Source organism: Falco naumanni, chromosome 5 (assembly GCF_017639655.2).
Source record: "Falco naumanni isolate bFalNau1 chromosome 5, bFalNau1.pat, whole genome shotgun sequence".
In the NCBI taxonomy this organism is placed as follows: Eukaryota; Metazoa; Chordata; class Aves; order Falconiformes; family Falconidae; genus Falco; species Falco naumanni.
This window is the reverse complement of record NC_054058.1, coordinates 19,746,520-19,762,425: the sequence shown is the minus strand read 5'-3', so window position 1 is coordinate 19,762,425 and position 15,906 is coordinate 19,746,520. Positions and strand designations below refer to the sequence as shown.

Sequence of the window (15,906 nt, the reverse complement as noted above, 5' to 3'; positions counted from 1 at the left end):
TATTTCCTCCCTCTGAGTCATCTTTCTCTCACTCACCTATATCTAATCCTTCTAGAAAGCATCAGCCTTAAGTGTGCTAGTGAAATACTGATCCATAGCTTTTTCTCTTAACAGCCTCACATTTTCTGATCTTTCCCACACACTTTCATGCCCTACTGAGTATCAGCCCTATTTTCTGTTGGGGAAGCTGAGAAGCAGACAGATTTGGTGGTTGTAGTAAGTCACATAAAGACATGAAACCAAAATCTGCGTCTCCTGATGTTGCAGAATTGACCTTTTATCTCTAATAAGATCCAGGGGTATACAGTTTGTATTTAAGAAATCACTGCTGTTGTTCACACACACACAAACATATTTTAAGGTTTATTTTAGTACCTCATGATCTATCAGCTCTGTAACAGCAGGCAGAGCCACATGTTTCTGTGGCAGAGTGGCATTTATGGAATTGCCTACCAGGGGAAAGCATATGTGATTGGTAGCCAACATAGACCCCAAAGCCTGAAACTGATATTGCTGTATTAAAAAGAAAGATGAAGAATGTTCTCATTTATTCACTGGAGTGTCTAACCTTACCTTGAAATCCTTAGTTTCCTTTCTTCTCATTTCTCTATTCACTTGTCCTCTGTATCACTGCTAGCCAAATCCAACAATGCTGCTTTCAGGTTAAAAGCACATATCATTATTAACCCTTATCACATTAAATACAGCCCAGTTTTTTAGTTTTCTTCTGTTTTCTTTCTCACATTCTACTCCATGACACTACTTTATTATTCAACCTGGTGCTTTTATTATTCAACCCTTAAAAATTAATGTAGCACAAGTATTGAAATATCAAAAAAAATTCTTCCCACTTCCTTCTTATCCAATGTGGGATGCTCATCTTCTCGATCACACCAACATGTTACAAACTGTTTTCTTCCAGTTCCCTAAATTCTCTGTGACCACATGGATCTGAATCAGGAATATACAGCATCTTTTATGTTGACATAGGGGTCTTACAGGTCATTAGAAATTTATACCTATGATCGACAGTATATTGGATGTTCTAACCTTTCTCAATGAAACTAAAATGTTGAGATGTCAGATGCATAGATACTAAGAGTTGTGTAGATGTTGGTGAAGATCTTTTTCTGGAAAAGCCTTTTAGGCAGGTGGAAATATAATTGTAGCAGAAAACACTTCACCTAGGTCCTGATAATTCACTAAGGCATTTGATGTAAATTTAAGAGTTACAAAATGTTAAAATAATTTTTGTTGTTCTACAGGAGCATGCAATTCCCCCAAAGTTCTGATGCAAGTATAAGAATTAAACAGGCTCAGTCTTTAGTGATTCAGGCAAATTTTAACACCACAGCAAGAACTTGCTGCTGTCTGCAGAGGCCAGCAAGATGCGGGGTCACCCGGGAAACCCAGGAGAGAATGTCCTGCTGCAGTATTGGCAGGGTAGGGGCTTCTTATTAGTGCTAAACCTGAAGGTTTCCTACAGGGATCCAAGGGCTTTCTAATGAAGGATTGAGTTGGATTTGGTCTGTACTGAGTGAAAAGCTCTTTGTTTCCAGTTCAAAAGCTTCAAGGGCTAAACGTTTTGGATCCTTACACAGACATACTTTAGGCAACCTGCAAATACTAATCCACACAAATTTATTTGGTACAAAAAATTCCTCTACGTCACCATCTTTAAAAAAGAAATTGCAGTTGTCTTTGGAGGGGATATTATTTTAGTTATGTAACTGCCGTTGCCACTGTTAATGATCAGGGAAAATTTTTAAGCTTTGTACTGTTAAGGAGTTAACAATCTGTGTTGGACAGACTATACTGACAGAAAAAAAAAACAACACCAAAACCCAAAACCCTTCAGACAGCAAAATGCTTGTACTGCAGCTGTGTCAGGAGCCATAAGAACTGCCAGTGGCAAAAACATTTTACAGACTAACAGCAGGGAGTGATCCTTCAAAACCAAGACAAGCAAGCTCCCCGATAGTATTTGGCTATATGACTACTTCTTCAGTGGTCAGACTGCGTTGCTGAAGCAATGTTGTGCAAAGGCTTTAAGGTCATCTCCACTGCAATGATGGAGCTGTAAAACTCTGACTTTTAAAAGGGAACGTAGGAATGGGTCCCTCCTTAGGTTACTAACACTTGCTCATTCGTTATCCTTCTATAGCTCAGATCAGAGGTAAAATGTGAAGAAAACAAAATCAGAAAATTTTCGCTAGGGGAATCAGCAAGGATGTATTGTGGGGCGGGTGTCAGAATTTAATGTGTGAGTTATGGAGTAGGCTGATCAGAGTCTTTAAATACTTGATATTAAAATAACGAGCAGAAACAGCTCAGCAACATGTTTTATGCATGATCACTGAAGCAGTAGATGTCTCTGTGAGCTGCATAGTCAGGGACAGCATGCAACCTATGACATGACAAATCTGGGTCTCAAACTGTGCAGGAAACGCAGAGGTCTGAAGAGGCATAGCTTTCTGAATTTTAAGTTTAAGTTTGTGGGTTTACTGTTGGTGCAGTGCAGTTCCTATATGTCATAGTTCACCCTGTCTGTTTCTTACATCTTCAGTCCCTTTTCCTTCTTCTCTCACAGAAAACAGTACTTTAATGTCACATGGTATTTTACAGGAAAGAAAAAATTCAAGAGAAGGAAAATCTACTGTCAGATAACTCAGCACCTGCTTCAGAACCATAAAATGTGGAAGAAAGTAATTGAGGATGAAGAGAGGTTAGCCGGGACAGAGAAGCAAGGCGCAGAGCAATCCACACTGCACCAATCTTCAGAACAAATCCAGGCCATCAGGGAAGAGGAGGAGGAGAAAGGGAAGCCCAAGAGGGATGAAGAGGAGAACACAACTGTAGAACCAAACCAATGACAATATTTACAGCAGTATTTTAAGACAGATTGACTCGTGCACAGACTCTTTCTCAAGCCAGCACAGCATTTAGACACAACACTGTAGAAGTACGGGATAATGCGCCTACAGCTGTTTAATTTGTTTCTCTTTCCTTTTTATGGTGAGGTACATTGTTTAAACTCCTATGCTCAAGGAAGCTTTCACACTGCAACACCGGCTTTTACAGAGTTTCTTTAAAGAGGTTTGGGGGGTGGGTGGAATTATATAAATAAATATATATATATATCTATATATATATATAGATATAGCCAGGGTTATTGGCTGCGCACTTCAGCAAAATGCATTTAATGATATATTATGGTCACTGTGATATTTACAGAAGAAAGTTATCTAAGGAAATGCTGCTTCTAAAGCACATTTGCAGTTACCAGTAAGGTACCAGTTAAGTAGCTTTTGCTCTTAATGCTGAGGGATAAAGTTCCAAAGCTTTATATGAATGCTGATATATCCTGCCAACATATATGTGTGTGTGAGGGAATGTTTTCAAGTGTGAGTGGGTGTAATGTCATATAGCATAGTTTGAGTTCTTATTACACTAGCTGTAGCACGTCCCCATACACGACAACAAACAGAAGGCCTGAATTTTAGAGAATTTGTGCCCACAAGGGGATCGGAGACCATTTTGAGGCGCTTTGCATTCCCCATAGCCCTCCAAGTCCCAGTTTGCACTCCAGCTGCAGGCAGCAGCCTTTCAGCAGGGGCCGGAGTGGCCTGGGATGCTGACCTGGCCCCATCTGGCTGTATGGGCTCCTCCACCTCATTCTCTTCCTCCTCTTCCTCCTCCTTGGCACTTCCCAGACTGCTGGTGAAAGGGATATGCCAAGAAATTTATTTCTTAATGGGATTTATGAGGAACTATGTGGCATGCTGGTCTGTTCCCCTTGAGAGGACCTGGCCATCTGTATACTTGTGAGTGCGTGAATGGCTGCGTGGGGTGGTGTGTGTGTTTGGGCAGGAAAGAGTATAGAGCAAACGTGTGTACGTACTCAGAAACTAGAGGCATACTGTCATCTTCCTCCATTACCTTATGCCTCCATGCATCAGTGGCCAAATGTATAATCTAAGAACAAAGCTAAACTATATCTCTTGAGAGCAAAAGAAGAGGACAGTGTGGGCCATGCCCTTCCTCAGAATTAAAGGCAAATGATGCATTAGGAGCAGCGTGGGGGACGGGTGCCAGTCCTGCATCAGTCGGACACTCGTATGTCTCAGCAACCACTCATATGAGCTTCAGAGAACTTGGTTTTTCAGTGCAAGGTGCTGGATAGGAGCAGTTTGTTCCTGGCATTCTGCTTAGAAGCAGTGTGTTTGATCCCACCTGTATACTTTTTTTCTTTTTTCTTCTTTTTTTTTTTTTTATTTTTAAGAGAAAGGAAAAGATAAGGCCTGTAAGAAAAGCAGATCTTTTGTTGTTGTTGTTGTTCTGTTTATTTGTTAACTCTGTTGTTTATGCTGTGAGCCAAATGTCTATTTAAAAGGTTGAATATTCACTTTCAATATTTTATTTCACAATATTATATTTGTCAATGATTAGCTATCTGGATGTAAATATGGAAAAATTTTTATGGGTTCCTGTAGATAATGATATCTTTAAGAAAAAGAAAAAGAAAAAGAAAAAAAGGGAAAGGTTTTTTTGTAAAGCTAATTTTTTAAAAAATAAATACAAAAACCTTTTTATACAGTGTAGCCATTTCCAAACCCAACAAATAAAGTCTTGAGTAATTTGTATAGACCCTTCTGGGAAGCCAGTGGTCTACAGGATCAAGGCTTTAAAATATTAATGCTCTTTGGGACTGGCAGCACCAAGCAGTACCACACAATTTAGAGTTTTGTTCCCACAAAAAGAATTATGTATATAAAGTTCAGTATTTCTCAAAAATTGTTTGACTACATAGGCTTTTTTCTATTTTGATCCTGCAGCCCCTTGCCAAGAAGAGGATTGCTTGTATGAGTAAGAATGGTTGTGAAAGGCAGAATTTGTGTTAAATTTATGACATTGCATTCATCACTTTTTGCTATTGTTACACTTTCACCATATTCATGATCCTATTAATACCTCTCCAAAACATTGGAAAATATTCTCTATCAAAGGCAATCAGTGTATGTGTTATCACTTCAGGTTTCTTTTTGCTTTGCATTTCTTTTAAAGTGAGCTTTTGCTCAAAACAGGATTTCAGTTTCTTACAGTTTGTATTTGCTTGTTACCGTCCCATGCTATTCTTATCAGTAGAGAAACTGTTTGCCTTTCAAAAGAGTGACTCTAGGGTATGGCTCTGACTGCTGTTATCAGCAGATATATTTAATAGTGTTTTTCAGTGAAATCAGAAAATTGAAGATGCAAATTGCACTATGATTTTAAAGGGAAAGGATATAGCAGAATTCGTTCAAACAAAAAAAAAAGATGGCTTCAAGATCTCAGCAAGTCTCCACCAATTCCAGCTTGCACTGTTTTCACACCTCTTCTGTCACTTTGATTAATCGTTTTATTTGGGGTTCTCTTGTACAAGTGATATGCATACCTTATAGTATGAGAAGAGTTTATTATGCCTCATTCTGTCCTTTAAAAATTAAACTTACAGAGATGCTTTAAAATGTCACATCTCCCAGCACTTTCTTCTCTATTTTCAGTGCATGAACACAGGGACTGGATGTTTTATATTGATTTTTGTATTGCCTTTGCTAGAAGAAGAAAAAAAGAAGTTATTGCAGAAAGTGTTGGTGGGTGCCCAGTCAGTAAAATTACAAAGAGGCATTCAAAAATAAGGCAAAATCCTGCGAGTGGAATTCTACATACTCGTCAAAGCAGGCATACACAGGGTCAAACTAAGAAAAACTATCCTAAAAATGTGCTAAAATTTAATTGTTATATTTTTTTACTCATCATTTTTGATTGCCATTAGGTAAAATCAGTGTCGGCTTCTAATTTATGAAGATTTCTTTCTATATTGGCAATGCAGCTGTCACAAATTGTTACTATGTTGCTACACAAGCCAGTTTGTGAGTACGGTTTGAGTAACTCAAGCCTTTTACAGTGAAGGAATTGCTGACAGGCTTAAAATCAGAATAATCATTGCTTTTATCCAAACTAGAAGGGATACCACTGAAGAAGCTAAAGTAGCTGGGAGTTATGAACTTGGTAGGAGGTGACTTTTTTTTCATTCCGGTTATTAATGGAATCCAGTCTCTGCAGGTGTCAGCTCCTTATGAATCTGACTTCTCAGTCTTTGCAGTGCATTTCTGGCAGGCAGTGATCAGGAAATTTCCCAGGTTGGCTTAAATGTAACACAAAAAATAACAGAGATATTTTATATCAAACACATGAATACCATTTTTGCTTTGGGTTTTTTTAGTAGATAATGTGAAGCACGTTATTTTTAGCAGGTTTTCTAATAGTTTCTAGTCCAAAGGAGGCAAAACCTTTGACCAGCAATTGCAGTAACCTTTTGGAGGCTAGATCTTGATGGTTTTACACTTTGTGCAGTCCTTTGGTGCTGCAACCCCCAAATAAACCACAGCCTATGCAATATCTTGGCGGGGGGGGGGGGGGGGGGGGGGGGGGGGGGGAAGTAAGAAAAGAAAAAGGAAAATAATTGTATTCTATCAGCAAAGTGCTCAAGATTTCAGGTGGGATGTTTGCAATGTTGGTATGGGTTTCTGGTATATCTATGTAAATAGGCTTGTTAGATACTGGAGAAAGCAAGCCCCATTTAAACAGTGTTTTGCAGTAACAAAAAAATCACATATTTTAGTTTCCAGTTCTTCAAAAACAGAAAGAGAAAGATTGGACTATTTTTTCTGATTGGATATTTAGTTTTCTCCATGTAATGTCACTTGGTGAGTGATCTTGTTCCCTTCTAGTCTGGGAGATGTTTGCGGTCCCCTTAAACGGGGGGGTTGCAGCTCCCAGTACAGTGAGAAAAGCACTCTGCCCATCGTACAGTAATCACACATAAACCCTTCTGTCCCCATATTCCCTGTTTGCTTGATAGTCACGTGCCATTTACAGTAGAATATAACTTCTCACATTATCCTTGTGTTGCAGAAGGGACACATGGAAGTAGAGAGTGTGAAAGCCCCAAACTATTTTATTACCTTTTTTCTTTTTCCAAGAACCCCAAAAATGCTTTTGTCTAGAAGTAATAATCTCCATGTTTAAAGAGCCACAGTTTACTGTTTATGCTCTAATTCCTGAGGGAATCTGGCATTTTCTTGATTTGTTGTGAGCTAATGTACAGAGTATGTTGACGCTCATCTCTGAAAATCATCTGCCTCCTCCAGCAGAAAGATGGTGTTCAATGCAATGTGGCAAGACATGCATGAGGAGTGAGTTGCAAGAATCTGCTAGGAGAAAGGGATCCTATGATGCTTTTGGCAGCATTTTGAACTGCCTTCCTCTATGAGTGAAAGCTTTACAGAAAGCTGGAGAAATGGTTGTGTCACCAGTGGCCTCCCCTGGGACCTTGTGCAGAGTGCTGGCTCTCGTAGCAAGTGACAGTCACATTCTGGCAGCAAATGGTTCCCAGGGCAGATGTAATTTCAGAATGCATTTGTTAGCAATGCAAGGGTAGTTGTTCAACAGTTTTCGCCCTGACATCATGTGTGAATGTCTCTCTGCATCATTATCAAGTTAATCCAAGATCGTGATTGCTCAGGACCTTTTGAGTGGATGTGTTTGGGTCTTTTACCCTTAGCATACTCCTGTTAGAAGTTCTTAAGATACCGATGGTCTGAATTTGGAAGGAAGTTAAGTCTGTAAATGTTCAGATAGATGCTTCTAAAAGTACCATTTGTCATCTAAGGAAATTCTGTACCCAACTTCCTTTTTGTGCTCTCCATAGTGGACATTAAGTTCATTTGTTTTCATTAGAAAGTTCTAAATTTCTGTCTGCTTTTTAGATACCATTTTTTTTCTGAAATCATGGCCCTGTCTTTCTGTCTTGCTTCAGAAATTCCCCAGAAAGTAGAGTGTAGTGTGGAGAAGCCAAGGACCTTGCCAAACTGAGCATCAGTCAGGGGTATAGCCCATGAGGACTGCCCAGCCTGTGTCCCAGTCTGGGTGTGTTTGCACCCAGTGCCGTGCCCGTGCTGCTGAGCTGTGAGCTGAGTAGGTGTGGGGTACCTGTCAGTTTGGGTTACTTGGCAGCCTGAGCAGTACCAGCTTTTAGTGGGACTTGGGATCTTGGAGAATTTTGACAGTTTTCAAACAAATATTAGGCACTTTTGAAAATTTTGCCATAAGTATAATGTAGCGAAAGTTTTATGGTTGGTCCCAGGTGTTAATGATGTATTAGTGCAAAGTCTCATTAGTTACCTGGCACATCCTGCTTGCTCTGTGTGGTGTGATCCTGTGCTGGGAATGGCTTTGCTGTTGATGAAGATTGTTGTGGGTCTGAGTCCACCCTCTCACTGACTCCATAGGCATGGTGAGATGTGTCGGTCAGCGTGAGCCTGGGCAGCCCAGCCAACCCAAGGCCTGGGGCTGCGATCCAGAGAAGGCACAAGATTCATGACCAGCAAATAACCCAAGGGAGATGCAGCAGCTGATTCAAGTGTGGGAGAGGCAATGCAGATGTGATGTGGTTCATTCTAGAGCTGAGCCGTCTGGTAGACATAGTGTTCAATAGGTTGGGAAGGCAGCAGTGACAGTCTGTAGCTTTTCTTTCTCTGAAGAGGCTTTTGACTGTTGGAAAATCTGTAATTTATAAAAAAGTATAATATTTGCTGTTACTTTTGCAAGTACTGTTACAGTTAAGATGTTCCAGCATTACGTGTTTAAGGAAGAAAGGTTTTGATTTAAGGATGTGTATGAGAATTTCTTGAGCATCCCACAGTCTCTCATGGGTGGAAGATTAGATTGAGGCACATGCCCAGAGCAGAGAATGTGCCTCTCCCAGGTCTGTTGCAGGCACCACGGCTGGAAGGCAGGCATGAAGCCTGATCTTTCCAGTCTTAGGCCTGGATGTTGGCCTGAGAACTTGCGTATTCCTCAGCTGGCAGCACAGCGCTGGTGTAATTAGTCCTCAAGTTGATGGGGTTGTAGACATACAGGGAGAAAGTCAAACTGACAATCCATAGGAAAGAGAAAAGGAAATTGTATTCCAGTATGAAACAGACGTTATGCAACACACTTAATTTTCCTTTTCTTTCAAAATCAAATGTAATCCCACCGAAATAAAGTAACCATGGAGTTTCTGGGGGTTTAATTACTGTTTGATGTTCGGCATTAGTCAAAATGGTGGCAGCGTTAAAGGGAAGTTAGTTGTTCCCATTAACTAGGGTGGAGGAATTTTTTTTTCCCCCCAGTATTTTTAGGTAAATCAACAAATAAGAGTGTCTAGGCTTCCTGAAGAAACTGCATGTTCAACTATTTTTGAATAGTTGGGGCAATAATTGAAATTAGGTGACAGCTGTCTTAAGCAACATTGGAAGAGCTAGCAAAAAACTATTATTGGATTCAAACTTTGAATTAGAGCAGCATAGCACCAGTACTTTTGAGAGCAACTTAGTATGACAAATCTTTCTTTGAATTTCATCACTTTCATCTAGCAAAACAACATTCCTCTGGAGGTAAATCAAAGCAGGGTTTTAGCTCCTGCTGTGGTAGTTATTGAATCCCAGTGTTGGAGGGAACACTGCAAGAGTTATCCTCCATTTACATCCAAATTATGATTTATTCAGAGGCCATTAATGGGATTTTCCTGGCAGGCAGGTGTTCTCTTGATGAAAAATACATCGTGCCTCCTCACAGGATGCAGATGTCACCTGTGTGAGCACCCACCTGAATTCTTAGGACGATACAAGCTCCTTGGGAGCCTGCAGGCAGAAGTCTGTGGGTGTATTTCTGCAGAGTCCATTTTCACAATGACAAAAGGGGGAAAAAGCTCGAGCTAGTTAACAATATATTTTTGATAAATCTGAAACAACAATAAGCATTGTGCAGTTTGAAAGCTTGCCGACGTCACTTGAGGTGTATGCAAAGATTTCCCCAAGTGCTTGTACATGTAAGACTATTTTTTCTGGAAGGCGATGAGTTCAGGTAAAACCAAGTGTCCTTGGCTGTGGTCCGTTGTGCTGAAGGATATAAGAAACCAGGAAGATTTTTTGACTGAAGTGTTTTATTCTCCCTCATTAAAGAAAAGTTTGCACGGTGCTAGAGGAGGTAAAAAAAAAAAAAAAAAAAGTATTTCAGTTGAGCTTTTTAGTTGTCTAGTCCATGCTAGTTGTTTCTTACTTACAAAGCCATGCTTGTCATATGTCCGAGGTGTGGAAATGAAACAACAGATGAGACTTGTTCTTCTGTGGGTGGCATATAGGAACTGCGTGCAACAAGGAGCACCACTGAAATCTGCAGGTGGAATGTGGTGTATCCCAGCAGTGAATTAGATGGAGAAACCCAAATATTTCTGTTTTCTGTCCCTATGAAAGCATAAGAGCAGGTGTAAAGGATTTTGCCACAGCTGCGGACCGTGTATCCTTTTATGACTGAATTCTCTTGTCCTGATTAAAAAAACATAGAAGTCAGATCAAATAAGCAAAACAGCGTGTGCTGTGGCCCTGGCAAGGCAGGCATGTGTTAGCTTGCTTTTCCTCCAGCTCACAGAGGGAGCTGGGCTTGCACCATTGGCCTGCAAATGGCATGGAGTCCCAGTGGCACGGCATGGGGGGAGGAACAGGTGGGAGGTAAAGAGTAAGTGCCAAATTTCGGAGGGGTGTTGCCAAAGTAGCTGGAGAAATACCTTAGAGTAATGCAGTCCAACTCCATACCCACCTCGCCATGGTTTGCTCACAGCGATAGCCCCAAGGCAGCGGCTTCGATGCTCTGGTTTTCAATGCCGTCTTCCTTTACCACAGTGAACAGTAACAAATAATTAATGTGAGTTAGCAATTGCTCTTTGCTTTTAAATATTTATTTAAAGGAGATAAGAGTTTTGGGGGGGTTGTTGATGAGGTGTTTTTTCTTCTCTCATGACCCTGGTCGTTTTGCACCCACGCTTTCATAAAAAGAAGGGAAACAAGGTCTGTAATCTGATCAGAGAGAAAAAGGTAGGGGTCTGCCATGTGTACATACTACTGTAGGTAGAAAGGCCGTTGTCTGTTAAAGCTATCTTTCCTTTTCAAAATTCCTGTCTGATTCTGACACATGATGAAATTCTGTATTTGAATGCAAAATTTTCATTTTTAGATATTTGTAAACCTTAATACACTACTGCGGATGGTATCCTAAAAGATCAAAGACAGTGTTAATAACTGCTATGTGGTGTTGATGATATTTTTAATATTTCAACCATGTCAGTATACTTTTGGTCATTAATTTTCTAAAGTCATCTTTTCTTGAGTAATCGATATAAGAAGTTTGCATGATGGAAAGTAATTTAAGTTCACTTTTCAAAAAGATGTGATTCATACTGTAGCTTCTGTTTGTTTAACAAATTAATATTTTCACTGATGGGTGGCAGTTTTTTTTTCTTTTTAGTGCTTTTGATAGAAAAACATCTGGGACATTTTCCAACAGAAACACATTTTGTAACCTTTGCCTCCAGTTGTGGAACTAGTACCTTCCAAAAATAATTGTTTTCCAGTACGTTTTGGCCATCTGGGTAACAATACGCAAGTATGTATTATGCATACAAGATATAATTTAAAAAAAAAATAAATCCCATTTTGGTGAAAGTAACTGGGAAATGTATCAAGCAAGATCAAAACCCTTTCTGAATGAAAATTTTGGATGCATCAATATAATTGAAGCACTTGACTCCCCCACCAGATTTTGGGGCCAAATCATACAGATTTTGTATGTTCAAATTCACAAAATGCCAGTCAAAGTTTTTTTACTTCAGCAAGCACTGAGGAATTTGGTCGCTTTGCATCCTATCCTGTGAGGTTTCACTCCTGGCCTGGGACCTCAGGGAAGTGTGCCTCAGACAGAATTATTTTAAGATGCTCATTTAGACTCAGCTGTAGTAGCATGTTTCCTCAAATCATCTGTGTACTTCAAATTTAATCCCTCCTTTATTTTTTTCACTTCAGAAGCTGAGAGAAAGGGTGGGGGAATGTAATTTTATATGGCTCTATTTGAAAAGGGTTTTGTGTACCTTTATAATTCTTTGAAGCAATATTTTAAAAAACAACTGCCAGCCAAAGTGGCAACGCAGAAAAGTGCCATCTTGTTTAGGATTTGTACACACCAGTTTTTAACACAGTGTTCTTTTCACTAAGTACTACATATGTTAATTTATATTTATATATTGTCAATATTGTTGTAATCAAGCTTCTCCTTTCTAAACACTTCAGGAACAAGGCCTTGTATTTTTAGGTGATTTTCATAAACAGAGTAATTCTTTTCCATTCACTAGTATCTTGCACTCGATACATGTAGCAATACTTAATATATTCTCTTCACAAGTATTTGTTAAGTGATTTAGTTAATGGCTGATAAATGTTTTGTACAAAATAGATTCTGTACAGGAAAAAAAATCTTTTAGATAAACATTATTTATTTTTACTGTTTTGTAAGTTAGACACTATAATGAAGCTCCTTTTTGCCAGAATTACTGGAAGTGCCTCTTGGTAAAATGTATTATACAGTAAATATGTATTCAAAATTATTAGAAATACTTGTCACAAAATGAACAATGTGGATGTTGCAATGTGAAGACAAATGTACAACATAAATATAATTCTGTGGTATCCTGTTGGCAGTGTTTCTTTTTTCCTTTATTGAACAAATTTGCTTTCAGTGCCCAGCTTTCAATTTAAGCACCAGACTGCAAATGACCTGTAGGCTCTTCAAACTATGATTCAAATCCAGTAAAGCTGGTATATATTGAATTACCATTTTATCTGCCAGCCCCAGTTGGTATGTGTGAATGACCCGTGCTCACGTTTATTGGTATCCGATTACCTGCAGCATTTACCAGCAGAATTCTGCACTTTATTTTAGATCACTAGTAAACTCCATGTTAAATGCTGTGTGACTCAGACAATCTGTGGAAGGCCTCATTATAAACATCCTTCTTTAATGATGATGAGTGTTTCAACATCCATCATCTGTATACTTTCCAATCCAATTAATATGGACCATACTGATTGAATGTGGTCTATATTACGTGGCACTATTCAACCGTAGTAATCCAGAGTGACTAATGCTTCCAGAGAAAATGAAATGTATTAGCTTAACAGTGTTTTCCTTATTAATCACAGAAGTAATCCATTAAAGTGGGACATCAGCACGTGAAATCAATTTTCATGCAATTTGATTGGTAAGTATACCGTCATTCTTCAGTGAAAGATTTTGCCACTCTGTCATGTGGGCCCGGGTTGACATCTAGCTACTTTCTTTGCTCACTCTTTAGGATTTTTTAAAAAGTACCTTACAGCTGTCAAAAATTTTCCCCATTTTTTAACTTTTATTACCTACTTTCATGAAAGATCTGGAGAGCTCTTTAGCCAACTCACTTGAAATGGCTGCAAACAAATTATCTGGATCAGCTGTGTATTCAAAGCCTCTTTTCCTATAACTTAAAAATTAACAGATTTCAAAATATGGAAAAGCATCAGTTGCATATCTGGCTGCCAGTTTTGAAGTCCCACTAGTTTATTCATCCTCTGACGTAAATTCTGAATAGCAAAAATGTAAGGAAATTTGCAGCAGGCAGTGATTAAGAAGATATTGCTTGGGATCATTGCCAGTATGAAACCAAAGTACGGTTATACTTATAAGCCAGCAGCTGGTCTGTCCCACTTACTAATTCCATAGCGTGGAATTATTTGATCCAAAGATTCACAGCTACCCACTGAAAAGCATACAACTGGAGTAGTGAAGAAAACCTCTTTTCCTTCAATACTCCTCATCACAAAAAGGGGCTACAAAGGTAAAGAATGCACTTGTCTTTGAAAATCGCCGAACTCTCTGTGGAGCTCTTCAAACACCAAGAGGTTCCCATGGGAAGAGATGAGCAGTAAAACACGGAACAGCAGCAGTCAATCTGCTAATGAGACCACACATGAGCATGCCTCTCCTGGGGTTCTGGTAAAACATAAAGGAGGCCATGACGCAGTAAGTAGCAGCTCAATTAAATGTTGCATTTTCCAGGTGTTCAAATTACTCTCAATTGCCCAGGCAAATCCACTTGCCTAAAACCACTTTAAATGTTTCACTAAAAACAGAAATCTCGGAGAACTCTTGGCATTATGTTTAACAATGCTTTCTTTAATGTTTCTTCAATTATCTCACTAAAATCCTATGGAAATCGACGTTATCCCTCAAGCCACCATGGACTCCCTGGATATCGTCAGTGATTCATGTAGATGTAGAACCGCAAATTGATTTGACAGTCGGATGTGGAACTGCCAAGTGCTGCCCTGACTGCTGGGGCCTGTAACTCTTGACGCAGGCATCCCACAGAGTCTGAGGGAGGTTTTTAACCACATCCCAAAAACCTGGCATGTGGAGGTGGAGACTGTCAAAGCCAGGTACTTTGTTGCGCAGCTTCACAGCCAAGGGGTGATACTAACATCACATTAATTTGTGACCCATTGGAGAAAACGTGCAAGTATAAAGTTCTACCTAAGCTTTTGATGGCTTGTGTCACACCCAATCCAGACTGCTAGTTATAATCACTAAATAATCTGGGATAGATGCAGTTGTAATGGTTTGGAAGTCTGATACAGATAAAAGGTTGCTTCAACATCTGCTTGTCTGCAGCTGGGAAATACAAAGCAGAGGTTCCTGTTTGATCTGCATGATGGCTTCATTTACAGTGACTTTTGTTATTGGTGCTGGTAAATTACTTCACAATCCTTTGCATATGGCAGTTGTTTATTACTGTGCTTGCCAAAGGCATGATATTCTACAAATTCAACACCTTCTGTGTAATAAACTCTTCTGTTAAATTCTTCACACCTTCTCTTTACACATTTCTAGCCAAGGTCTTTGGGTTTAAACCTACTTCAAAGAACTTATCTGCATTACAGAAAGTGCTATGGGATTTTATTAAGATTAATGGTATTAATCCCTAGTGGCTGGACAAAATCCAGTTTCTCTTATTACATTTTTCTAAGTTAAAATTCTCCCCAAGGCTCCGGTGGCTACAAATGCTTCCTGCCCTGAAAAGATGTGTCATGTCACTGGATCTTTCATTAATCTTTCTTGTTATAGACCCTCAGAAGTGGGTTTCATAGGGCTGGCTGGGATCTTAGCAAAGTGTGGTACAATATAAATATACATGTTACTTCTTTTCTCATGAAAATTCTAGTCAAAACTTGTCTGGGTCAATAATTTGGGGCTTTTTTACTAATCATTCAGGATGGAAAACCTCTTTTACCTGAACAATTACCTTCTGCAAGTGCTTTCAAGGTAATCTACAGCCACTGAACATGCTCCTGTACATTACCTTAGCCTCCCAGCATGGAGAACAGACACAGAAAATGTAGAACTGTTCTATGGTTAGGGTGTAGTAAATGCATTTACTAAACTGCTATTTTTGAAAATTCTTCTTCCTGATGTCTCATGAAAGGGCCTGAAAATCTGAATGGCAGGAATAATTTGATAAGCAGGGTAATGGGACTTCTCAGAAGGACCTGTGGATATCTCAATAACAAGTTAGCCAGGTCCAAAAAATAATTAAAACAGTTTTCTGTTGCTTTTGCTGTTCTTTGGTAAGAAGCCTGTTCTTTGCAGCTAGACCTGGAAGTCCTTAGTTGGGCCAAGGAGTACTATCCTGAAGCCTGAAATTGCCGCAGCAATCTCCGAGTGCTTCTGACAACTGGTGTGTATTATTTCTCTCTTGATCTTTGATGTGGAATGGGCATGCAAGAAGAGAAAAAATTAATGTCAAGAAATAATGAATCCACAGCGACAGAGTAGCATAGCTAAAGCAATTAAAATTGTATAGGTGGTGAAACTGGATTGCTTGATTGCTTTTCTAGTTACCTGTAAATGTCTTCATTGTGTCTGCTTATCATTGACTTCAAGCTACACATTTCCCCAAGA

General features: G+C 39.3%; 1 protein-coding gene across 1 annotated transcript in view; it reads left to right on the top strand.

Moving 5' to 3' along the window:
* PDE3A (phosphodiesterase 3A) overlaps positions 1 to 12,602 on the top strand; it is a 256,342-nt gene extending 243,740 nt beyond the window's left edge. The window contains exon 16 of the mRNA XM_040595656.1: positions 2,626 to 12,602. Within this exon, the coding sequence (XP_040451590.1) occupies positions 2,626 to 2,873 (248 nt within the window). The 3' untranslated portion in view covers positions 2,874 to 12,602. The remainder of the gene's footprint in view (positions 1 to 2,625) is intronic.
* Positions 12,603 to 15,906: the final 3,304 nt, after the last annotated feature.